This window comes from Aulonocara sp. 'chitande type north' Nkhata Bay, linkage group LG10, assembly GCF_057382095.1.
Source record: "Aulonocara sp. 'chitande type north' Nkhata Bay isolate Kocher_YH1m ecotype deep benthic linkage group LG10, A_spYH_male_GT1.1, whole genome shotgun sequence".
Lineage (NCBI taxonomy): Eukaryota > Metazoa > Chordata > Actinopteri > Cichliformes > Cichlidae > Aulonocara > Aulonocara sp. 'chitande type north' Nkhata Bay.
Genome location: NC_141353.1, coordinates 27,238,135 through 27,265,150, shown reverse-complemented (window position 1 = coordinate 27,265,150; position 27,016 = coordinate 27,238,135). Strand labels below are relative to the sequence as shown.

The window sequence follows — 27,016 nt, the reverse complement described above, 5'->3', positions numbered from 1 at the left end:
GCTCCTAAAAATGAAATGCTGCTCCTTAAACCGCTAAAGAATGGATATATATAAAAATAAAAAAATCTGCACCTCAACTAAAAGATTGGAAAAAAAATATCACAGGCATTAATGAATACATTATTAATGACGGTCCAAAGTTATAATTCTCTGACAGGATATAACTCTCTTACTTTTACTGCTGCTTTAAGTGCAATAAGGTGCTTATGATTTTTAAAAAAAAATCACAATTAGGATTTTTATATGGTTTTATTTCTGCTTATTCAAAGACTGTATTAATTTAATAGTAAGTCAATGGAAATATTTTAAACTGCTTGCTTGAAAGTACCAAATGTATTTAGTGCCAAAAAGTAAGTAAAGTACTTTATGTCTGGGTATCTGCTGGCAACTGAGGGAAATAAGTAATGGGATAAGCTTTACACAGTAAAAGTATACAAATGCATCATTTGGATACAAACAGGAGGAAAGCGAAGAAAAAACGTACATTTTAGCAGCTAATTTTTATGAATAAAAACACACAGATGGGCCAGATAAAGAAAAAAACACTTCAGATGTAGATTACAGTGTCAGAACTTATTAAATATTACGACATAAAGTATGCTAACATTCAGGATTCAGAGCTTACATTTGTCCCAGGTTTAAATTTTAGTAGAGAAATTAAAATAAGGGTCTGCGATAGTGAGAATGAAAGATTAATATGAAAACGCAATCATTAATCCAAATGTACAGAATGAAGATAGGAGCTGGTGTATTGTTTGTTGCAGTAGTGGACAGCTATTTGTTGGTGAATATGTACATATGCAAATATTCAGTGAGAAGGCTTGACATAAGCTTCATTTAGATAAAAACAGTAAAGACAGCAGTCCTACATCATTAGAAAAAAGTTCCTTAAAAAACTTTACATTGAGTTTTGAGAGTCAGGAAGTTGCTATATGCTATATTCATATTGGAGATCATTAAAAACCTTTTGATCTGCTCTGAAAATCAATGCATGCTTTTGCTGCCAGATTTATAAACACTGCAAGATTTTTACACCAATTTCCTCTAGCATATGTTCACTCCATTGCTCATGGCGATAGATCCAAGTTTTTCCTTCATCGGGATTTTTGGCGCGGCAATGTGAAATTTGTTGCCGCTGTAATATTAAATTTTTTTATTATTGTGGTTTAAATGACTCAATACGGTTGGATTTTTGTTTATCAGATGAGAAGTGAATGCACAGATTTCATTTAGATAACAGGCATTTTCACTCTACTGTGCATGGACCAAAGGCGTTAAATGAATAACAGCGGATAGAGCGATGTTTGGCATCATCCAAATACCGAACACGTCCACGTTTCTCTGCAGCAGGACACAAAATCTTTACAAATAGCAACAAAGATTCATCAGCGCACAGAGAAACAGTAGGTGCTGCAGTGGGGCTGTGATGGAAAAACTGCCGCCCGCTGGAAAGACAGACTTTCCAATGAGACCACAACTTGAGACCTGAAACCAAAGCATTTCACAATGGATGGAAATAATAAACTATGATGTAGAATGAATAAGTCATGTTCTAACCCAGCACTGAGATGCTGATGATATTTAAAGGTGTTAAATATTTACATATTTATACATCCCTTTCCAAAACGCTGCAATAAATGTTGGCGTCTTACTTAGATCCCACGCAGAGTTCACTTGGACTAAATGTGTGAATTTTGCCTAATTGTCACTGTTTGCTCATTGTAAACTTAAATGCATTACTTCATTCATGCAAATTTGCTTTTATACACAGTAAACAAAGATTTACAATTTTATGAAGCCTGGTGAGGAAAAACCTGTTCAGACAATTGAAGAGAAGTGACGATTTGTTAATTTAATTAATTAATTTGTTTATTTAAATCTTATTCAGCCTCTAATATATACAGACTCTTGCAGGGGTCATTTCCTGTAGACTTTGATAAAGACCAGTCATATAATGTCTGACTGTAGCTAATAAACTGAATACTTTATTGGCTACATTTACTGGGTTCGACCATCTCTTGCCTTCAGAGCGGTCTTAATTCTTAATGGCATCGATTCAACAAGGTGCTGGAAATATTTCTCAGAGATTTCAGTCCATGTTACCACAATAGCATCACAGTCACTGCAGATTTGTCAGCTGCACATCCACGACAGGATCCCGTTCACCATATCCCAAAGGTATTCTATTCTATTAGATTGAGATCTGGTGACTGTGGAGGCCATTTGAGTACAGTGCACTTACTGTCATGTTTAAGAAACCGGTGTGGGATTATGTGAGCTTTTTGATATGAGATTTTATCCTGCTGGAAGCAGCAAGCAGAAGAAGGGTACATTGTACATTGTAGGGGTGGCTGTAGCTCAGGTGGCAGAGCAGGTCAGCCGCTAATCAGAAGGTCGGTGGTTCGATCCCAGGCTGCCTCCTGGCTTGGGCAAGATACTAACCCCATGTTTGCCTACTGGTGGTGGTCAGAGGGCCCGGTGGCGCCAGTGTCCGGCAGCCTCGCCTCTGTCAGTGCGCCCCAGGGCAGCTGTGGCTACAATGTAGCTTGCAATCACCAGTGTGTGAATGTGTGTGTGTGAATGGGTGAATGACTGAATGTAGTGTAAAGCGCTTTGGGGTCCTTAGGGACTGAGTAAAGCGCTATACAAATGCAGGCCATTTACCATTTACCATTGTGGTCATAACGGGATAGACGTGATCAGCATCAAAGCTCAGGGAGGCTGTAGTGTTTGAACAATGGTCAGATACAAATATTCCCACACCATTACACCCCCAGCAGCCTGAATCGTTGATACAACGCAGGATGGCATACCAGCATAACCCTTTCATGCTGTTTCCATCAAATTATGACCGTTCCATCTGAAGGTTGCAGCAAAAATCCAGACTAATCAAACTAAGCAACATTTTTCCAATCCTCTGTTGCTGAATTTTGCCTGCGTGAACTTTATCGTATGTTTCCTGTTCTTAGTAGACAGGAGTGGCATCCGGTATAGCTTTCTGTTTTTTTTAGCCCATCTGCTTTGAGATGTTCTGTGTATCTTGGTTGTAATGAATGCTTATTTAAGTTACTGCTGTCTTCCTATTAGCTTGAAGCAGTCTAGCCATCCTGCTCTGACCTCTAAAGCATTTTCAGCCAAAGAACTGCCGCTCACTGCAGTTTTTCTCTCTGTGCTTTGAAGTTCGCATGATCGTCTTGACCATGTCTAGATGCTTAAATGCACTGAATTATTGGCATGTGATTGGCTGAACTAGACATTTGTGTTAAGGAGCTGTTGAACAGGTGCCCCTAACAAAGCGGCCGGTGACTGTTGGGGTTGCATGCTAATCACAAACACCAGCACTCGTACAGACACAAAAGTTTAATATTTATCATTATTACCTGTAAATGAATAAGCTATACCAAATTTTCAATTTAAAAAAGTCGATAATTAATTTTTCTTTGAACACAAAGGCAGCAACAACTTTAAACTTAAAGTGAACTTAAATTCAATTCAATGTAAAAATTCTCTATTTTATGAAAACACAACTGAAGCGACATATTGTGAGTAATACTTGAGTAGTTTTAGCTTTTCAACCCAGTTGCACAGCCTATCTGACCTCTCACACTCCTCTTAAATAAATTTACGTTACATTTTTTTAAAATCAGATTCTTAAAATTTGATTTAATCTGCACATTTGTTGAACTCTCTTAACCTTAACCCCAGAGATCATTGCCTTTTGTTTATTCTTGGAAAAGGAGGGCTGACCAGACTTTAAAAGAAATGCGCTCCGTGAGAAAGTTGCAAAAAACGTCTTCCAAAACGAGCCTGATTAGTCACCTGCTGCAGATGAATAGGAAATGACCTTTCTGAGATCACACTATAAAATAATGTGTCCTTGAAAAAAAACAGTTTTCTTGCATTGGGGTGTTTGATGCTTCATAAAGGGTGTGGGCAGGTATTAGTCCCATACACAAAGCAGTGTTTCAGTTTTGTTTTGGCCGACCACATCCTGTGGTTCTTTGCCGTGTTAACAGGAAAGCAGCAGCAGCAGCTGCTTAAGCCATGTAGGTGTGAATGCTTGTTGACCAGTAATGTCTGCATTAATATAACTAAACAAACTGAAGGGGTTAGTTTGAGTTGCTCTAAAGTCTTTCCTCTCTCTCCTTTGTGTGTCTCTCAGGTATGATAGGAAATTCTGGCCCGCTGCCCGCAGTCCTGACTGTTGCGTCAGTGGCTTTACTGAGTCTGCTGACGCTGCTGTGTCTGCGATGCAAAAGGAAACCCAGTAAGTACATTTCTCAGAGAGCTTGGACCGATGTGACCGATTTCAGGTGTGAATAGTGATATACACAAACAACTGAACTGGAGACACATGCGGGCTTTGTTTTACTTCGCTTGAACCACATGAAGCAGTTTGGGGGGAGGCAGCTCTTCACGCTGTCTCTACCCGCTTTCCATTCTTGGGTCAAGCACAGTAAGTACGTCCTCCATAGGGAGGTCTACTGCACAGCTGCAGAACAAATGAGTTGAAAGATCAGCAACACCACACGCTGTATGTGGGTCACAATGCTGAGGACAATGTGGGAGCATGCTGGTCCCCTGCAGAAGAACCACATGCAGTCTTTATATTATCTTGATCTCTTTAATCAGATATGAGCACTATTCAGCTTCACACCTACAGCATTTTACAATCACAAAGACACCTAACATACATGTCTCTGGGCTGTCAGAGAGAAACCATGCAGACGCGGGAGATCTTGCATACTTTTTACAGAGAGGCTGGCACCACCCTGCCGCTTCAAAGCAAAGATAGAGATGTGAAAAAATCAATTTACCCTTGCTTTTTTTTACACATCCACACAGACCAGACATGGAGGCAGGATTTGGGGGAATTAAAAATTTAGCGATTATAGATATATCATTGTAATAACATACGTTCCATTACCACATTTGTCCTTGTCAAGGTAAAGACCCTTGAACAAATGTTAACAGCACAGTGATCCGCTGCGAGCGAGCACCCAGCCCCCACAAGCCGTCGTAGCAGGAGCAGAGAGCAAAGAGACGAAAGAAAAGCGTAGAGCGAGGACAGACAATAAAATAGGGCAGAAGTCAGAACCACCGAAAAAGCTCTCAGATTTCAAAAACCCCCCAAAACTGTGTTGTAGTATAAAGGAATGCTTAAAGTCAGGTACAAATAAAGCCAGTTACATTCTCGCTTTTTTAGATCTAATAGTTTACAGAAGTGATGATTTCTCAGAGATGAGATCATGTTTTTCAGCTTTGCCTTTAGTCCAGCACAGGGGTGTCAAACTCATTTTAATCTGAAGGGCACATGCAATTTAATTAGATTTGACATGGCTAGAAAAGTATTGTATAATAACCTAAACGTGCTCCTTTCAGTGCAAAGAAGCACAGATGCACTTTGAAAACATCAAACTTTATAGACTTAGAGATGAAAATAACTACAGTTTGAGGAATACGTGACTATGTTTTATACACTTCTGTCATTTCAAAGATATGTGACTGTTGTAAAACAAAGAAGCATAATCTAACCAGACTGTGGTGTGGCAGGTCGTGGGTGATGCCTCTCAGTCAGAAGCACGTTACACTGAAGATGATTCAGATGCAGGCTCAGAGGAAAATAACAAGTTTTACTCTCATTATGTGATACATTCTTAATGACTTCACAAAATAATGATTCCTTGCTATGATAGGGGTCTGATCATGGAGGACTTTGTATGTGAGGATTTTAAATTCTATTTAACGAAGAGCCAAGGTCACTTTAGAAGGGGGATGAAAGCAGAAGATCATCAAACATGCTGCACAGGAACTGAATAGGAACATGTGATGACAGCCAGCAGGCTGAGTAGAAGACAGAGCTATATACACTCACTGGCCACTTTATTAAGTACACCTTGCTACTACCAGGGTTGAACTGCCTTTTCTTTCATGACTGCTGTAAATTTTCATGACTTGACAAAGTGTTGGAATCATTCCTGAGTGGTTGTTTGAGTTTAATATTTTTTTCCTATCAGCTCAAAACAGCCTGACCATTCTTCTCTGGGGTCAACAAGGCATTTTCACAACTGCTGCTCACAGAATATTTTCTATTTTTCAGCCCATTGTCTGCAAACCATTGAGCTGGTTATGTGGGAACATAGACTAGCTTTTAAAGTCTCTTAAATAACCTTTCCTTCCCTGTCTGATGCTCGGTTTGAGCTTGAGTGGGTCGTCTGTTTACATGCCTAAATGCACTTAGTTGCTGCAATGTGACTGGCTGGAATATTTGCATTAAGGAGCAGTTGAACAGGTGTTCCTAATAAAGTGACCAGCGATTGTATACAAAGAAGTCTGACAGGCAAAGAAAAACAGGAGAAACACATTATCAAAAAGGTTAAAAAAAATCAGGGAGTCCAAGGACAATAAACAGGAAGCAAAACTAACACCTTATACCCAAGAAAACATCCTTCATCGCAAACACAGGAAATAACCCAAAGACACTGAAAGACATGAACACTAACACAAGATGACAAAAGCAAAGGGAGGGACCAAGAAGAAACACGAGATAGACTAAAACTAATGATAGAAAGGATCAAAACACAAAACTGAACTTATTTCTTGAAGCCATTAAGTTAAAACTAAAAGAAAGAGACTCAACATTGCCAGGACTAAGACTTGCAATGTGTGGATAACAAAGAAATCAAAACAGGACTCTGAACCTCGAAATTGAATATATCAACTTAGATTTCAAAAAAGAAATTAGGGACAAATAACGGGGACAACTGAAGATCAGTTTTCCATAAATTTTGCCATAACGTGGAGTCAGTCTGCGATAGGCTGAAGTTGGCAATTATATACTCAGTGTTGGATGTTTTTTTCTTTTGAGCCAATTTATTGGCTAACATTATCTCAGAATGGTGATGCAGGAGATTCCCAGAGTAATTTCATAAATGTATTTATTTTCATTTATTTATTAAAATATCAGTATTTAGTGTCCCTTGTATCGATACAAAATATTGCGATACAGTGCTCTATCAGTTTTTCCACCACCAAGTCTTTCCATTCATCGTTGTTATGAGATTACTGGCTATTAGTTTGCCGAGAGAAACAACAGGTGGTGCAAAGTTTGCAGTCAGGTGCCGCTTAAATCCCAGCAAAAGAAAAAAATGAGTCACACCTCCACAGATTTCTCATTTGTTCATGCAGCCTGCTTTCTTAATCATAAGATTTTTGCTTATCAACTCAACATGTTTTCTGCATTGTTATCCTTTATCCTTGAGTAGCTTTGCATGAGTCAGTTTAGAATAATCCTTTTTTTAATCTTATACTTCTTGGTGCAAACCCTTAGTTCATCTTCTATCTGAAAACCCCCCAGTTTAAACTCCTTCCCCTTTAAGCCACTTTCCTTTGCTTGGCTGCTCCTCACAAACAAAGGATTTGAGCGGCAGGTGGGTGGGGCTTCTGCACCCACAACCACAACTGTGAGCCATAGATTACCATATGGCAATATTCACATTCATTAACATCTTGTAGACCACCATAACCTCCTGAGACCCTGCATACTTATATGGAGACATTGGTTATTGCCTTATTGTAGCCTACACTTCATTCTGCTCAGCACAGACTTGTGGAATCACACACATCGTATATTTATAGTCATAAGACACAGCTGCAGTCAACTGGTATAAATATTGAGGTTGAATTCTTTCAACCTGTTTCTTTCTTCTGTCTTTTTTTACCTGCAGAGATCATTCAAGAGGACCGTCAAATATACAATCCACCAACGTTGTAAGTAATATCTTACATGATGATAAACTTTTCAGTCTATAGACAGCTGTAAAAATGTCTGATAAAAACAAATAAATATATATAGATATATATTTTTTGTGACATGTGTCAGATGAGCAAAGTGACTGCAAGAAAGAAAATTACAGAACGTGTCCATCGCTTTCCTGCAAGTTTAGTTTCATTCACTTATTGAAAGTCTCATAAATCTGCAGATAAAGCCTTAAAATTACATCACTGAACATAGTTAAGCATCTCTAAAGGCCTTAAGCAGTAAACAGTAGTAATAGTAGTAAACTGTGTGGCTACCATAAATATTTAATACCAGCATATTTTAATCACTTCATAAAAGTCCTGACATTAAAACTCTATCTCGACAGCCAACGTGGGGGGAGTCAGTTTGCAGTGATGCGATCAAAAACAGGTAGGCTAAAGTAAACCAATCAAATCTGTACCTCAGATACCGCCTCTGTGAAACGAGCTTTAATGCTTTGTTTAAAATCCTCGTTTTATTTTTCAGTAACCAAAACCAACCAGATATCATCATCATTTGAAGCAGCAGCAGCGTACGTACAGCGTGAGATACTGTCACTTGCAAGACTCTGCACGATATTTAACCGCACTTGGTTATGTGTTTCATGCAGTGCTTATGCATATCTGCGCACACGAGACGCTTTTTATCAGGGCACATAACACAGAAGCCAGATCAGTTAAAGGTCAAGTACAAAGACTCAGCTTTAATGGTGTTACTGCTGAAAAGCACTTCAATCTGCAAACAGTTCCCCCCCGATTCCAGCTTGAGTTTATAAGATGTATCCTCCATCAGCTATTGCTGATTTGAGAATTGATACGAGTGAATTCTATTTGCTAAATATGCCCACGTCCAGCAGCTCCCAAATATTTTATTTCTTATTAATCAATGCCGTAGGTGATTCTTTATTCTCCGGTTTGAAGTCTATACACTGCATGTTAATATGTGCTTTAATACCTCAACTGGTTCTGTGTCCTCTTAGTTTTGCTGAACCTAAATAGCAATGGCAAACATGGATGGACATGCTTAACTTACTTAACTTAACTATTGATTTTCAAATGCAAAGTTAGAAGAAAATTAAATATGTAACACTTTAGCCAATATTCAAATTAAACTGCCTAATTTTTTAACTTTACTGCTACTATGTTTGAAAGCTATAAAACTACTATATGTTTTTGGCAGGGTTTTTTCAAAGTAGGCTGTTTATATTTAAATTATTTTACACAAACAAAAGCAGGTGATACGTAAAAAAGTTTTAAACTACAATAAACTGCATTTTTTTTAAGCTATTATGTTTTTTATATGTTTTTTGGCTCCACACAATTTGCAAATTCCTCAAAAATGTTTGTTTTGTTTGGGGGTTTTTTTTAGATTAAAGAGTGCCCACCCCTCAGTAAAATGTATTAAACTGCACACTGAACACACAACTCAACCTGACTGTAAGCTAGGGCTGTCACTATATGATTTTCACTGCATGCTGGGCCATAAAAGAGTAAACTTTCTCTCAAAAAGACAATGATCAGCACAAATACAGGCCATTTACCATTTACCACAGTCTGACCAACCTGTGTACTGCCTGGATTGACTACAAGAAACGCTACGACTCAATGCCTCACACATGGATCCTGAAATGCCTAGAACTTGTGCCTAGAAGTTCAACAGGACCTTTAGACCCTCATCAGGAATTTGACAGAGATGGAGAAGTTCAAGCCAATAGCACAAGTCTCCATCAAGTGTGGGATTTACCAAGTAGATGCTCTGTCCCCACTGACAGGCCTGAACCTCCTCTACCAGATGATTGACAAGACTGGCTGCCAATACCGACTAAAGAATGGTGCAATCGTCAGCCACCTCTTCTAAGTGCAGGACATCAAGCTGCATACCAGGAGTGAACAAGACATCAACTCACTGATCCACACCACTAGAATCTACAGAAATGACAATGGAATGTCATCCGGACTGGAGAAGTGTATCCAGGTAGACACAAAGAGAGGGATGGTAGTTGGAACTCAGGGGACTGCATTACCAGAAAGCAACATTGCAGACATTGAGGATAGCTACAAGTAGACAGGAATCCCACTGGTAAATGGAAACTATGAAGAGGCCCCTAGGAAAGCTGCAGTCAATATCTATGCCATGCCGGTCATCAGATACTATGCTGGGATAATCAGCTGACAAAAAAAAAAAAGAGACAGAAGCCATTGACATCAAGATAAGGAAGCTCCTTACCATGCATGGAGTGTCAAATCTAGCACCCTGTATGATAGAACCACTATCCACGATAAAACAACAAAGATCCGTGTGTACATCAGGAAGATGGGCTTAGTGAATACCTCAGGCAGCAGAAAACTGAGAAAGAAGATGAGCAAGAAGGGGAACCATTATACAAGGACAGGCCTCTGCATGAAAGACAGCACAGAGGCACTAATCATGGCAGCACAGGAACAAGCTCAGAGAACAAGATCCACAGAGGATGGGGCCTATCACGCCAGTCAAGACCGCAGGTGCAAGGTGTGCAAAGATGCCACTTAGAGAGTCAAACAGGGTGCAAGATGCTAGTAGAGAAGGTGCACATGCAATGCCATATCCAAGTGGTTGTCATAATATACAGGAACATTTGTGCCAATTATTTCCAGGAAGTCCAGAGGTCAAAGTGGGATATGCCCCCTAGGGTGGTTGAGAATGACCAAGCTAAGAGCCTGTTGGACTTCCAGATACAGACAGATAAACTGGTGATGGTTAACCAACTGGAGATAGTAGTGGTGAACAAGCAGAGGAGGGCTATAGTGATAGATGGTCAGTGGTCAATGGTAACTTTATTGTTCCCAATGTGAAATTGATTTGCAGTATATCTACTCATTAAACAACAGATACATTGTATTAAAAAAACAAAGAAATAAAAAAAATTAAAAAAAACCCATCCCGTTCTATCAAAAGCTTATGGTTTAGTGTTATTAAGCATAACAATAGCAGTAGGTATAAAAGAGACTCTGTCTCTTGGTCTTCACTGCAGGCACTATATGAATCAGCTCAAAATTTCTAAAGAGAGGATGGTCTGAACATAACATGGCAGAGGTTGGACCTGGACCTGAGTCCCCCCTGAAATCTTACCAGCCACTTTAACCAGGTTACCAAGTCTGGTCTTATTTATCAAGGACAAATGACCTGTACCAGGCAATGATACAAAACATTATAGCTATACCAAGTGACAGCAAAATCAGAAAGAAGGAACACAAGAAGCTTGAGAACCTTGGAGCTTGAGAAGATGTGTGTGTGTGTGTGTGTGTATCTATCTATCTATCTATCTATCTATCTATCTATCTATCTATCTATCTATCTATCTATCTATCTGTGTGTGTGTGTGTGTGTGTGTGTGTGTGTGTGTATCTATCTATCTATCTATCTATCTATCTATCTATCTATCTATCTATCTATCTGTGTGTGTGTGTGTGTGTGTGTGTGTGTGTGTGTGTGTGTGTGTGTGTGTGTATCTATCTATCTATCTATCTATCTATCTATCTATCTATCTATCTATCTATCTATCTATCTGTGTGTGTGTGTGTGTGTGTGTGTGTGTGTGTGTGTGTGTGTGTGTGTGTGTGTGTGTGTGTGTGTGTGTGCAGCTCAGCTAAACAGAAACAAATAAACTCATGATGGAATCAAGGGGAAACTCTTAGAATAAAAAAAAAATGCACCTAACAGCTGCTCAAAGACATTCTAACTTAAACATTAGAATTATTGTTTATTTCTTTATATGCTCACAAACAGAAATGAAAAAAAAAACTACTGTGCGATGTTCTTTCTTTACATCTTTCACAACCACCTGCAGACTTATTATAATTCCAGTCTATGTTCACCTGAGGGTGAACTACCAAATAAGAGAACATAATCAGGCTTTCTTTTCTTTTTTTGCATTTGCTGGCTCAACAAACCATAAAACCGGACTCAGAGATAACACAATGATGGTTATCAGTTTCTCTGTTCTGCTTGCTGCTTCACACTCTGCGCTCTCTTAAAAACACGTATTTAATGCATCATTTTCTTCTGCACAAAATGGATCAACTAAGCAGAGCCTATTTCAGACAGAAATTATCAGAGAAACAGGTAATTTTCTAGAAGTCAAGAAGTTAGCTACTGTCAACAGTTCCATGTGGATGCTTGTTTCCACCACTGAAAAACAAACAAACAAACAAACATAGTTTGTTTGTTTGTTTGTTTGTTTGTTTTTTTTGGGGGGGGGGGGGGGTTGCCAGGTAGAGCGAAGTCAAAATATTGATTTATCATCTCAAAATTTCAACTTAGCAGTTTTTTTGGTGTAACAATCCAAATTTTTAGCTTATTGTTAACAAAAAGAAAATGTTCTTTTTTTTTCAGAAGATGAGCAAATATTATCACCATAATATCAGCTTCCTATCTGCTTCTCTGTGGCATTTCATCCCAAATAAACTTCACAGTTCAAATGGGTTTTTTTGTTTTGTTTTTTTCAGTGAAACTCGAGAGCCATCTGAACCTCCAGAAGGTAAGCCCCCCGTGTTTTCTTATGCTTAAAGAGCACACGCTCTGCATAACTTGCCATGGTGTTTGCAGTGTTTAATCTGAGGTTTAATAACTGTGCTGTGTTACACCTGCAGAAGATGAACAGTCAGACTACATAAATATTGACGGTAATAAGTTAACACACACACACACACATCTGGATGGCTTTTAAATTTAAATTCTTGGTGGTTTTTTTAAATTAAATTATTGTATTATTGTCTTATCTTTGATGTGGTTCTGCTGTTTAACCAGTCTGCGGAAGTGTGGAACGTGACTATGTGTAAGTATTCAAATTCTTTTTAACTGACCTTCTTTTTATGGACCTGCTTTATTAGATGTGTACTCACGAACAGCCAGAGCCAATCCAGACTCAGTGTTTTTGTTTTTTCATGTCTTGAACTTAGTTATTTGACATTTAAACTTATTTTCAAAAGATAAAATGTCTCTTTTTTGAGAAGGAAAGAGAGAGAATTACCTCCTGAATTTGAAAAAATAACGACTAAAAAAAAAAAGTTTAGAAATATTTTTTAGTAGTTGGACTGGAACTCATTTAAATGATAAATGGCCTGTATTTGTATAGCGCTTTACCCCAAAGCACTTTACACTACATTCAGTCATCCACCCATTCACACACTGGTGATGGCAAGCTACATTGTAGCCACAGCTGCCCTGGGGCGCACTGACAGAGGCGAGGCTGCCGGACACTGGCGCCACTGGGCCCTCTGACCACCACCAGTAGGGTGAAGTGTCTTGCCCAAGGACACAACAGCCAAGACTGTCGGAGCCGGGGCTCGAACCGGCAACCTTCTGATTACAAGACGAACACACACTTCGATCATCGCTCAGAGTTCAGGCTCTTATTCGAGGACACTTTGACATACGGATATTGAAAAGTAGTAAATGACCCACTCTATTACTTGAGACACAGCAGCCAAAAACTAATTAAAGACAATTGTTGTTGCTATATTGCAGTTATGATGCCGAAACTAAAATACTGATATTCCTACTCGTATACTGTGTTGTAAATAACTTATATAACTTAGTGTAATTGTTCTTTTTGCACATCTGCAATGGATCCAACATCTGCAACACGCAGAGTGGAATACATGGACACTTATGACCAGTTAATGTAAAAACCAGTTAATCTGGAACACTGGTTTCACATTTAACTGTGCCAGCGTCATCCTCACTGTGTTTTTATTTAAAACTGGGTGTTGCTTTGGCTTAATGTTGTCAACCTCTTTTTCACACGCTGCTCCTGAATAAGTTTGTATTGCAGGTCTGTTTTCAGTCGCAAATGTGGGTGAAACGCTCATTGCATAGTTTAGGACATCGGTATGGGACAGAGTCATGAATTAAACGAGGCATTGAAGCAAAGAATTTGTGTCGAGAATTTTTTATAATCGAATTACTTGATAAATCATTGGAGCCCTACTACACTCCAATTCTGGGAGTAATTCATCTGCAGAAAGGTGCAACAATCAAACATAAAGATGAGTTTTTATTCATATGGTAATGTAGAACTGTATAACATAGTTGTGAGAAAGCAATTAGAATGTGGACCACAATAGAGCATTTGTCCTGTTATGGTTTCACCATTGGTTATGTTGGCTTGTTTGCACTTCTCTTGTATAGTGAGTATTTAAAGGTGATTTACAGTTGTATAACTATTTATGTGAAAAAGGAGAGAGAAAATGGAAATAAAACCAAATACATAAAAGATGGTGCCGTCAACCACTGGTACATATTGAAATCTCAGTCTTACAGCTTTTTTAGACCAAAAGGTTCAGGTGAACACCTATTTGCTAATTAAAGGATCTGTACCACACAGTAAGCCATATTACTTTTCAGACAACTGCATTAAAAATGCACCAAAACTCAACAACTGTTTAGTGACTTCTCCTGGCAGAGCTGACAGCTGTTCAGTGTTCTTAGCAGCTTCCCGTGTCATAACGCCTCTCAATCAAAGCTTTCACAACCTTTCACAGCCTCACCAGTTTCAAAATAGACGTACGATAAAATAATTCACCCCATGTAGAGTTGTTTAACAGGCTGCAAACATGCAGTTTAATCCTGGAAATGCGGGCATTTTAACATCAGAGTCCATTGGTGTTGGCTTACTTTTGCAGCCCGCCTCAAGTGGCCATTTAAGGAACTGCAGTTTTTTTTGCATTTTGAGCTGGATTCATGGAGCTTTTGTCCCTCGGTTAACCAAGTCCTGTTATTATTTATGAAACTGTCAATATAAAACGTTTAAAGAGCATACACTTTAGTTTTTGTATATGTTTACACAAAGCGATAAAGTGATGAGTGTTTGGTTGTTTGTTTATTTTATAGCAATCCAATCAGTGAGTCGCTGTACGTAAATGAAAAAACCCTTAACAACGGACTGGGTGAGTGATTTTGCTTTAAAATAATCACAGATTTTTAAAAAGCTGACTGATTTTTGCTTAACACTTTTTACGTGGGTATTTTGTGTTTTTGCAGATGACATTCCAGGAGTGTATGGAAACGTTTTCCCATCGATAGAATTAACAAACGGTACGTCCAGCCTTATATTTTCTGACTCCATTCGAGATGTGAGAAGTCGATTGACGAATAAAGAGTTCAACTCATTCAAACTATTGTTTCACCAAACAGACGACGACGACTATGAAAATTCAGACTTCCTGAAAGATGCAGGTCAGTTTCATTTTTGTCAAGTTTGTGCTTTTGTTCTGTGTTTTTTTTGTAATCACTTAATCGAGAAATTGAAATCAAGAGTCCAAGTAGACGTGAAAACGAAGCATCTGATTGACAAATAACTTGTGGATTATACTGACTAAGAAAAAATAACAGAAATCAGACCGGTGGTTGAGGACCATAGTATCCCAAAATGTGTGTATGCGTGAAGGAGTCTGGACGGGTACTGAGGAAGGATTTTAAGTGAGAAGAATCTTGTAAGTGATACATACTTACCTGTGAGCCAGTGGAGGTTTAAATTATTATGTAGCAACAAAAGAGGTAATACATACTTCCCCTGGGCAAGGTTATCCAATGGGCATTCTGGGCCCAGGAGTCCAAAGAAGCAAAAAACAAAACAGAAAAAACAAAAGACTCACTGAAATCAATAATAGATCTAAAACGAGGAAAAAATAGGTGAGGCAGGCTGAAGTGAGTAACGCTGATAATCTCTTTATCGTGGCAGCTGTTAGTGGGTGAGATCTATTAGGGAGCAAGTGAACATTTTGTCCTGAAAGCTGACGTGTCAGAAACAGCAAAAATGTGCAAGAGTAAAGATGTGAGTGAATCTGATGAGGTCCAAATTGTGATGGGGTTGAGTGTTCCCAGTCTGGAGTATCTATCAAACCTCAAGAGTTGTGCAAAGAAGGAACGATGGTGAGCCAGCAGCACGGTCATGTGCAGCCAGGGCTCACTGATGCATATGGGGAGCAAAAGCTGGCCTATTCGGTCCAAACCAACAGACGAGCAACGTAGCTCAAATTGCTGAAAAGGTTATGCTGGTTCTGATAGAAAGGTGTAAGAATACAGAGTGCATCACATCACTTGTGTCCTGCCATCATGTGGATGTTATTTTGACCCATAACACCTACCTAAGCTTGTTGCAAGCTGTGGTCACCCTTTCATGGAAACTGTATTCATATATGGCTGTTGCCTCTTTTAGCAGAATAATGCGCCCAGCCACAAACCAGAAATGGTTCAGGAATGATTTGAGGAGCACAACGAGTGTTGACTTGGTCTCCAAATTCTCCAGATCTCAATCCAAACGAGCATCTGTGGGATGTGCTGGACAAACAAGATCGATTGGTGGAGGTCCCACCTCACCACTTCCACGACTTAAAGGATCGTTAGCTAACATCTTGGTGGCAGATACCACACCACAATCCATACCTGTAGGCAGGTCGTCATAATGTTAAATCTAATCGGTGTATATGGATTGCATGTTTTGTTTAATTATTAAAGAAGATGAAAAGCCCTGACTGTCAAGCTCTTGTGCCTATTAGAGGGGGCTATGCACACACATGTGACAAATTAAAGGAATAACCAAAATAACACAGCTAATTTATGAAGGTGTTGGGCAACACAAACAGTTTCAGTGTGCCTCAGCATTGATTCTCCAATTCACCTTTGCAGGGGAGATGGACCAGCGGTCTTCAAAAAAGTATTCGCTTATGTTCTAATGATGGATGCGGAGAGTCCAGCTTGCCAAAAAAGAATATTTTTTTTCCCTGACCTAATTTTTATTAGTTTTATTCATATAAGATTGCATAAGAATCATGTTGATTCCACATGATCTGTGTTTTTTCCTGTAACACAAATCTGTTGTCTCATGTTGAAGTGATTTCATCGTGTTTAGGGTAATGGATTTTCACCTGTAACTGCAACTTTATTTCTTAATGTCAAAATTATTCAAAGGTATTATGTTCTGAGTACACAGGAATACTTTTACTTTAGGTACTTTAAGTTTAATTTCTTGCTACTGCTGAAGCAAAGTGCTACTACTTCTGCTATGGCTAAAATGCAAGTACTACTACTTCTATATTATAATTACAAATACATGTATTATATGCTGACTTAATTCTATGATAAATATATTTTGTACACTGCTCTTCTTTAACTAATACTACCTATAATATCAGTTCTAAATATTTTAAAAGTAGTAATCTAATAAACCAAACATACTTTGTTAATCAAGTGTCTGTATTTTCTCAGCATTACAGTTACAAAACTGGAACTGGAACTTGAATCAACACAATTAGCAATAATACTCTCGGTACTCTTTTTCCATGGAAAATTTTGCGTCATCACTGAGAGTTACAAACTGTCTAAAATCTTTCATCTTTATAAAATGATCAGTGTGGCTGCTCTACCAGGTGTAACAATAAAGTTTAACATCCAGGCATCCGTGAAAACAGAATTTATGAAGTTTAGTGGAGCTTGAAGTTAGCAGAGATTTAGCTCTTTGTGTCAAAGTAACTGAGGATAAAACAGAAAAACATGAAGGAGATTTTCCTGGCCTGGCTTTTTACAGTAGATAACATTAAAAATATTCTGCAGTAGAACAAAAACTGAAGAAAACCATGAATCAGCATATGAACATTACCTGATGCTGCTGAAGTGAAGCAGAGCAAAGTTACAGAGGTTTTACTAGAGACACAGCTAAGCCTTTTGCAGTTCGGCATAATTTTAAAAAGTTTGACATTTCTTGTTGGAAGTCATTTTTTTTTAAAAAAGACAGCGGCTGACAGCGCTGTAAACAACGTTAGACTGGAGGGCAATAAGCTAGCAAATAATGCAGAAAACAGAGATTTGAGATGGGAAATACATTGAGAGAGAGAACTGTGCAGGAAATGTGATTTCATCGTGGTGGAAGCAAAACAGCAAAAGTAAGAGAGAATTCATGACGATGTTTACGTGAAGTGTAGCTTTGATCTTCTTTTGCTTCCGGTTCGGTGAATTTTGGTCACAATGATGAAACCTACAGCTTCAGAATCTGTGAGCTGTCAGCTTTCAGCCCAGATGGCGTGTCTGTTGGGTGAGGATGCCGACATCTCGCAGATTCTGATGCGTCGGGTCTGCGCTTTGTGTTTACGTCTTTGTGTGGAATCCGTTTACTCTCATTTGCTTTTTTAGCTCTTTAGTGGTTGCTGAAATAGTTTTGTGAGCTTTAACCTGAAATTCTGGCGTTTCTGGCAAAATACATTTATATTTAAAAATCGATTCAGTATTTAATGAATCTATATCGCTTTATTCAAGCTAAAATCGATTTTAATTGGAAAACCGATTATCGAAACCCACCCGTAATAATGATTTGCTATGTGGTGGCTAGCTACACAGCTATGGTTAGCATAATATAAAGACAGTGAAGCTGGAGGACGAACGTTAAAAAAAGTTCAAAAGTTAACGTGAGGGTTCCCGATGGTTTGGGACAAATGCAACTGCATGGCAGGATGCTGTAAACAGACCAAACTTCAGTCAGGAGAACAACTGAGATATTGTGGATGGATTATTGTTCAGATTAAACAGAACAAGATACAAAGCATTAAAACAAGTTAAAGACACAACAGCCTTAATAAATGCAGAGTAGTTTAGACCGGGAAGCAAGGTTCATACGTCATCACTTAACAACTGGATACTAATTGCTTAACGCTTTATTTTAATAACAATAACTAAAGTAAATGTGTCACGGCTGGCGGAGGGAGCCGTGTGGTGTGGAGGAAAAGGAGGACCCAAGATGCAGCAAACTGATGATACGAGTGATGTTTTATTTACAAAGGTGGCGGTGACAAAAACAGGCAACGAGGTATGAGTACTTTACAAACGGAAACCTAAACTGGGAGAAACTAAATAGCAAACCTGAGACCGTACAAAGGGGGTGCGGGGCAGAGGGACGCAGAGACAGGACACCATGGAACGCAGATGAATGCAGAGATACGCAGAAATACACGGATGAGTGCAGACGAGCCGACGAGGAGCACAGGCAGACACCAACTATAAATACACACACCAGGTAATGAGGAAATGGCACACAGGAGGGGACACAGCTGGAACTTAATGGGCATAACGAGACACAGACCTACAAAGTAAAACAGGAAATCTAGAACCCGAACCGGACACAAGGGGGGAGGACACAGAATAACTAGAACAGAGGGAAATAGTCACAAAACACAAAACGCTGGGTCAACGACCCAGGACCATGACAAAATGAACCTTGTAACGCTTTAAGAGCTGCACAATATTGTCACATAATAAAAAATGAAAAATGTTTCTTACCTATATATCATATCTTAGGTCACACTTTTTAACTAGCTGCTTAAAGCCCTGCTTTTCCACCATGTAACCACATCAGTAACTTACATCCGTTTACTCTTCCTGTTTGTTCCCGAACAGTTTTATTATCAGATGTAGGTAACCCGTGGGACAAGAAGCTCCATCTAGCATGTAAAAAGTCATATTTCCTCAGCCGAAAGACTCGGGGTTTTTTTTGCATAGAAGCTTTTTGTTTTCTTGTTATCCCACAAAATAAGATGAAGTCCAGGTCCCAGCTACATCAACTACAGCGTTTCACTGCCTTTCTTTATCACTGCAGCCCCTTCATGAGTTCATGGCAGAGTTTTAGTAGCTACATCATCCTATCTGTATGCACATTTGTAGAGGCTTTGGCTACATGCTACTAATGTTACACACTTTCAAGAGACCAGCTACATCAACATTAAGGAGCTGCAGCAGTCTTTAGTGGAAAAATATAAACTAAATCTATTTTTTTTAATATCCCAAAATGACTATGACCTTAGGTGTATGTTGTTTGTCTTATTATGTGGCAATAGACACATAATAAGACAAGCCAATCATATTACCCATTTTACATTAGCTTGTTTAAATGCTAACATACTGACACTAACGCAAGTTTGTTACACTCAGTTAACAACACTCACACAAAAATAATACTACAACCATCTTAACTAACTCATTGACTAACTAATTTGAAAACAGTTAATGTTAGCTAATTTATGTTTCTCTTTAATGTTAGCCGATATGTCAGCACACACACACACACACACACACACACACAAAACAAAACAAAACAAAAATATTAGTAATTAGTAATATAATATAATTTATATATATTATATTAATATAATTTGCTTTGCTGTGAAGCAAAGCAAATGATTCACATCATTTTCAAACTCCTCAAATCTTTTATTGAGTGTATATATTCACTCAGGGATTTGATTAGGACTGAGATCTAGCTGTGGAGGCTCTTTGAGTATAGTGAACTCATTGTCGTGTTCAAGAAACCAGGTTTATGATGATTTGAGCTTTGAGAAATGGTGCATTTTCCTGCTGTAAGCAGCCACTAGACGACGGGTAAACTGTGCTCATAAAGGGATGGACATGATCAGCAAGAATACTCAGGTAGGCTGTTGCGTTTACATGATGCTTAGTTTATACTAGGGGGCCAAGAGAATATCCCCCACACCATTATACCACCAGAAGCCTAAACGTAGGATAGATCCATGCTTTTATGTTGTTTATGCCAAATTCTGACCCTAACATCCAAATGTCACGGCAGATATCGAGAATCATCAGACCGAAAAAAAATCATCACACCATCTTCTGTAGTCCAATTTTGGTGATGCGTGCAAATAGTAGCTTCAGTTTCCTGTTCTTAGCTGACAGGAGTAGCATTTGATGAGGCCTGTTGCTGCTGCAGCCCATCCTCTTTGAATTCGAAAGAAAAAGAAGCACACTGATTCACAGGAGGTCTTCGCGTCTCCTAATATTAGTAAACATCGGTTTTGTGTAACACTTACCATGATTGCTTAAAACCTACGGAGCCCCTCTGATGACATGGTCCAAAAAATAAATAAGTAGTCCACAATTGTTCAGGGACTCTAGGTCACTCAGATCCCTGACAATTTTAGGCTGGGAATGAGCTACAAATGCATTTTGAAAAGCCTGGCACTGCAAGGAACCATTATTCCAGAGAGACATTTAAACAGGATATTGAGAGCCCAGTTGCTTTGCAGACGTAAATACGACCCGGACGCTGGGATAGATTTTATTGTCAACCAACTGCAAGGGCCTGGGAAGGATCACGGTCAAGTGTTTCGTTCCCACAAATTAGCATTTCGTGGGCACGTTACACCTATTTCGTGCCCACGAAGTAGTATTTTGTGGCCACAATTTATTTATTTTTTTGGACCATGTCATCAGAGGGGCTCCGTAAAAACCAGTCATTGTAGTGTCTCACATTAGGCCAATAATAGTAGACCTGTGCTACATTTGTCCAGCTAGGCAACACATATTTCTGCATAAGAGATACATGAGACACCCTTTAAATAAGCAAATTTCATGTTTAAAACATGGAAATGCAGCCAAAATGGACCATACAATGGCCTCAGTGAACACATCAGCACATAAGTAGAGATGAGGAAACTCAATCACATTAGATATTAATATTACTATGAGTAAATTATATATATTATATATTCTGTTACATGGTTTAAAGAATACAATGTGATAATCACACATGACAACGCTGTTTCCAGTTATACAAATTTATTTTATTTCACTATTAAAGAAACCAATTATGTGAATAAAAGCTCACCACAAGAACATCTCCCAACCCAGTCTTACAAAGTTGCAGTTACAATAAAAAACTGTTGGTGAGCTAAAAAACAATCCTGGTGCTGATGCTTGTCATTGAACGTTTTGGACAGAGCTCTTGATTGAAATGCCTACCGTTGTGTGTAGGCATTTCGGTCCAGATGTTATGGAGTTCAGTTCAGCTAAGATGTATTTCTAAAGCACCGGATCGCAAAAATAGCCGCTTCTCGGCTGTTTATATTGTAAGGTAAAGACCATACAATATAAGAGAGAAAACCCCCCAACAATCAGATGATCCCCTGTGAGCAAACCCTTGATGACAGTGTCTGTGAAGGTTATCAGTCATCAAGGCCATAGTAGTCTAAGGAGCTTGGAAAGAAAAGCGCCTGGACTTCTTTAAGTTAAAGAAGTCCAGGCGCTTTTCTCCAAGCTCCTTAGACTTGGTGACGGTGGGAAAGAAAAACTCCCTTTTAACAGGAAGAAACTTTCGGCAGAACCAGGCTCAGTGAGGGGCGGCCATCTGCCTCGACCGGTTGGGGGGGGGGGGGCACAGCTGTTATAACCCCTGACGCAGCATAGCTTCTAATTCTGAAAGATACGTAGATACCTTAAACCTGCACTCTATGCAGGACACCAAGCAATGACACGACTTGCAGTACTATAGGAGTCTATGCAGAAACAGTTTTCTCTCTTGAATCTCTGTAATTTTTTTGCTACTGAGTGTCTGGGTGCAGTCACTCATTTTGGGCCAATTAAATCAAATGAACTTCCATTGTCTAAGTTATAGCCCTATTGAACTTGCGTTAACCAGCTTTAATAGGGAGGGCCAAAGTCGTAGTTGTGCTAAATTTCCTCGAATTCTCCTCGGAGATTTTCGAGTAGCTTCCTTTGTTCTTGAAAGTTCTTTTCCATTTGTCTCATCGCTTCCCGTCCATTCCACATCTTTTTGGTAAGGTCACTAACCGTATTTTCTAAGGCCTTATTTTGTTGTTTGAGTATGTCAACTTGGACATCGTAGTTGTTTATCAGATTGTTATGTTCTTCCTGTGAAACTTTGGGAGTCTGAGCTTGGGTTTGCAACGCCATGTCTTCTGTTTTCAAGGCTTCCTGTAAATCATACAGATTTTTCTTGACCTCTTCAAGCTCTCTTTTCATTTCCTCAAATTCATGGCACAACAACTCCTTTTCTCTGTTGGTCACGTTAAAATCATGTTGGGAGTCTTTCTCAGTGGCTTTGGAGATCCGTGATTCTCCTTTCACACCCTCATCGTGTGGTTTCAGTTCTTTTTGAGAATCACCACTCCTTTTGGAAAGCTCCTGGAGGTCCTGTTCAAGAAGTTCGTTATGCCGCCTCAATATGTCAATTTCATGTGCAAAGCATTGGCGTTCCAGGGTCTGTCTGAGCTGTTCACTGTCCGTTGTTTTGTTTTCCTCATTCATGATCCTTTTTCTTTCTTCACTCTCTTGTAACTCTTTAAAGGCTGTGTTTGCCTGATGGAGCTCAGTTTTAACAGCCTGTATTTCCTGTTGCATGTCATCTTTTTCCTTTTCAAAGTCCCTTTTCAGCTCACACATGCGTTTTACCGTCACATCATTTTCCTCTCTTAAAGACTGGTTGTCCTTTTCCATGTCTCCCACTTTTATAACCAAGCCTGTCTTGCTGCTTTGCAACTCTCTGATTTCTGCCTCCATTTCCTGCATCACCTCTTTCTGTTGCTGGATCTCTTTGGTTTTGGAGCTGTTTAAATCCTTTAGAATTTGGTTCCAATATTCCAGCTCTTGAATTTTGAAGTGAATTGTTTCATTCTCTAGTTGCAGGTCTCTTTTCCTCTTGTTTTTAGAGAACCCACTTCGTTTGAAGAGAACTTCAATGTTTATTTGGAGAATCTTGTTCTCATTTATGAGCTCTCTTTTTTGCTCCTTAAGGTCGGCGTTCTCGACTTTAAGGTCACGTATGGTAGAGTTTTGTTGTTTGAGAGTTTTATTCTCATTTTTCAGCTCTTTGATTTGCTGTTGAAGTTTTTCGTTCTCGGCTCTCATGTTGCATGCAGCAGGATTTGACAGACTCATATTTCAAATTGAAGTTGATGCTAAATCTCTGTACCAACTAAAAGATTTTTTAAAAATACGGTCAACTGTGTCAGAAACGGAAGTTTCGAGTAGTTTAAGTGTTTTCCTGCCTAGTGAATTCTTCCACTATCTTTGAAAGACTGACAAGAGTGAGAACCTCTCCCCTATTTATAGGTTTTCGTGTGCTGATGTCATAAAGAAGACCAGAGATCAAAGGGATTCTGCCACTAAAAGTTATTCCACGCAATAATTTGCATTCATAACAGTTTCAAACGAAAGCTCAGCAACACTGACGTCAAGTAACATCAACCAGATGACGTGAGCAGGGCATTTTGGGGAACCCAGAGTGTTTCCAGCTGATTAAATACCATAAAAGACGTAATTATTTTAACGCCATATAAGTAGTAGCACTTATATGGCGTTGGACGTCTTTATTTGCATACTCACCCAGTATAACCACAAGACCAAAATACTGCCATATATAACATGTCTAACTTTTCTGGCTGATAACATCACAGGAGCACTAACAGAAAATGGCCCACTGAGGATGCTTATAGGTTCCAGAGTCCTGTGAACGTCTAATTGGCTGCCTCACTATATTACTTCACACAGCTTTCAACCAACAGTAAATGTGGTGCCATATTACTGACTACCTGGGGCATTTGCTTTATACAGTAACAGCCAACATGTTACAGCAGCTGCTTGGAAATCTCAAGCACTCAGATATATGATTTAAATGCAACAGAGGAACAAAGAGCACGGTGAAAAAGTCTTGTGCTACCTTTCATTTCTTTATATTTTGTCAGGAAAATGGGAAATAAGTGTCACAACTGATGAAGACCATCAGAAAGCCTGGAAAACTATTGCTTAAGACCACTTTCAAAAATAAGAAATGTGGCTCCTTGGAAAAAAATATATATAAGCGTGGCTTAAGACTTTTCCACAGTACGGTGACTGTGAAAACATTCATTTAAAGGCCTGCTTTCAGCTGTGCTTAAGCAGAGCTGCCCAGGTTTTAGTTGACCTCACAGCCCAGTTTGTCAGTGGTGCTAGTTTCAGTCATTATGCAAATGTGTCAATGGTCTGGACGTGTTTTCATCATTAACCACTTATGCACATGTTTTACAGATGAGGCAGATTACGTAAATCAAGATGTTGAAAGAAGCATCGGTGAGAAGATGTGACCATCCTGGACAGCTCTGCAAGTTATCTGGTGGAAAACTGAAGCTGAAAACTGCTACTTTAAAAAAAGATTCTCATGTCTGTCTGACTGATGTGCAAATAACATGCACAGATGCTTTTGGACACTGAAAGTGAAAACCAAGTCTGCCACCTGGTGGTGAAATAAATCAATTTAAATATAGTGTAAACAAATTTGTGTTTTGCTTTTTTAAAAATCTTTGATAAAAACCTTTTTCTTAAAAAAAAAAAGGTTTCCATTTTTTAATCCAGTCTGTATACGTAAAAAAAATGAGTGATGAAAATGATAAAAAAAAAAACATGATCAAATTAACTGAAACTGACCACACATAGGCTATTATTTGCTTTTTCTGCTCATATTCTAGAATTTTTTCAAATTTATGACACTGATCCCTGTGAAAAAAGTATAATGTATTACAGAGGAAGTAGACTTTATTAAATTATATACATGCAATAATTTATAGTTGTGGTCAGAAGTTTACATACTCTCATCATGGGCATGAAGGTCATGGTATTTTGGGGCTTTCAATGATTTCTCTGAACTGATCTTTTTCCAGGGTGGAATGATTGTACAACATCTTTAATGACTTTAGAAAACTGGGTGCACAAGTTTGAATCTATTTTGGATTTTCTCTAATCCGGCTCAAGTATATACATACACTTCCACTAATCTTTGGTTAAATATCCATTGGTAAGCTTCTGGAATACATTTCCTGGATATTTGATTACTCTTCTTGGCAGTATTGGTAGAGTTCATTTAAACTGATTGGTTTCCTGGCACAGGCACGGACCTGACGTTTAAGCACAGTCCACAAATTTCCAATAGGGCTGAAGTCGGGGCTTTGGGAAGGCCATCCCAGAAGCTTTGTTAGCCTGCTCTATCCTATTCTGAAATCAGTTCTCATGTGTGTTTGGGATCATTGTCCTGCTGGAACACAAGTTTGAGTTTTTTTTAAATATTTGAGTATATGTATATATTTCAGTTTGTATGTATACTTCTGACTCTGTGTGGAATAAAGAAAATCCAAAAGATTAACATGTATGCTGTACAATCTGGAAAAAGATCAAAGACATTCCCATGACATTTATGCCCATTTATGATCATTGTGTGTAAACTTCTCACCAAAACTATATGTGCAACAAAAACACAAAGGATTGATTCCAAGTATGTCTCTCTCTGTAGTAATTAACTTATTTTATTGTTAATAAAATAAAGTTATTTGATTAACTTCTTTTTGGTTTTATTTTTGTTTTGCAAGTTCGCAACAGTGTTTCAGTTTTACTTTGTTTTTTTTAAACATTTTGGTTCCATTTAATGACATTTTTCAAACCTATTTTTAGTCATTATAATAACCATGGTGTTCAAGTACATTATGTTTACACAGTGATTCTATGCGGTAAATAATAAAGCCAGAGAGGTTTTTCTTCTTAACAAAGCCAGAGTCATGTAAATCATTTCATCTTTAATGGATTGTTTTGACATGTTGGTGAAAGTCTTCATTAATAACTTCCGAGTCAACGGCTTCTTAGTCCTCGGTGGGTTCAGGCTCTGTGTCAGATTAGCTGATTATAAAGTCATAAATTCAGGCTCATGCATCATCTCACACAGTTATTCTTAAATTTGAAAACAAAAATAAGAAGCCTCTAAAGTGGCTCTTTGATTAAATAAAAGAAAACATGACTATGGGTCAAACACAATAGTACAGGATTGTGGCTCTCAAACCTCCAGCCCAACCACATGGGAGCATCACCTGTTCACTGTGATGCACAACATCCAATCAAAATTACATCATAAAGAGACATTTGTTGTCAATCCTGGTACGACTTGTTTGATCCAGAATTTGAGCCCCTATTACTCTCATGATAGTTTGTATGCAGACTCAAGTCTACTATTTATGGTTAATAAGGGTAACCTTTAAAAGTCATGAGCTACTCATAATATAGGTAGACCAGCAGAAGACCACAAAAATGTGTCTCACCATCAGGATTTGAACCCTGACACTGAAGTCAGGCATGCCACCGAGATTTGGAGACATTATGAAGGATCAACACTAAATACAGAGACTCTTTGCATACATTTTATCAATAGAAGTCCATGCAAGTTTGAATGCTTATATTTGAGCTTTACTAGATAATGGAAACATGGAAAACAAAACAATAATAGCTCTAACTTATTCAGTTTTAAAAGTTCACAAAATAATTATTTTAATTTTTCACCCCGTTTTTTTTTTTTTAACCTTTGTTCACCAAAAAGTTAAATAACTTTGTTTCCTTTCCTGGTAGTGCAGATAACCCAGAATA

The 27,016-nt window shown here is 38.6% G+C and overlaps 2 protein-coding genes across 14 annotated transcripts in view; one reads left to right on the top strand and one right to left on the bottom strand.

The window, feature by feature from the left end:
- Window positions 1-26,169, top strand: part of LOC147321045 (uncharacterized) — a 33,027-nt gene extending 6,858 nt beyond the window's left edge. For 6 of the 13 annotated variants that reach the window (XM_086309354.1, XM_086309356.1, XM_086309351.1 and 3 more), the window contains 11 exons: window positions 4,163-4,267; window positions 7,728-7,770; window positions 8,148-8,191; window positions 8,288-8,333; window positions 12,286-12,317; window positions 12,430-12,462; window positions 12,587-12,614; window positions 14,672-14,727; window positions 14,822-14,875; window positions 14,975-15,016; window positions 24,644-26,166. In XM_086309354.1, the coding sequence (XP_086165480.1) occupies window positions 4,165-4,267; window positions 7,728-7,770; window positions 8,148-8,191; window positions 8,288-8,333; window positions 12,286-12,317; window positions 12,430-12,462; window positions 12,587-12,614; window positions 14,672-14,727; window positions 14,822-14,875; window positions 14,975-15,016; window positions 24,644-24,699 (537 nt within the window). In that variant the 5' untranslated portion in view covers window positions 4,163-4,164 and the 3' untranslated portion in view covers window positions 24,700-26,166. Of the gene's footprint in view, window positions 1-4,162; window positions 4,268-7,727; window positions 7,771-8,147; window positions 8,192-8,287; window positions 8,334-12,285; window positions 12,318-12,429; window positions 12,463-12,586; window positions 12,615-14,671; window positions 14,728-14,821; window positions 14,876-14,974; window positions 15,017-15,998; window positions 17,655-24,643 lie in introns of those variants that run through there. The other 7 variants (XM_086309343.1, XM_086309342.1, XM_086309350.1 and 4 more) reach the window with 6 other exon arrangements.
- Window positions 21,364-23,548, bottom strand: LOC147321046 (uncharacterized). Its single transcript, XM_086309340.1, has one exon. The coding sequence runs from the start codon at window positions 23,513-23,515 to the stop codon at window positions 22,289-22,291; it is 1,227 nt and encodes a 408-aa protein (XP_086165466.1). The 5' UTR covers window positions 23,516-23,548; the 3' UTR covers window positions 21,364-22,288.
- Window positions 26,170-27,016: the final 847 nt, after the last annotated feature.

Bases quoted from the DNA above. Each gene is read 5' to 3' on its own strand.
- LOC147321046 (XM_086309340.1), bottom strand. From the start codon at position 23,515: ATGAGTCTGTCAAATCCTGCTGCATGCAACATGAGAGCCGAGAACGAA.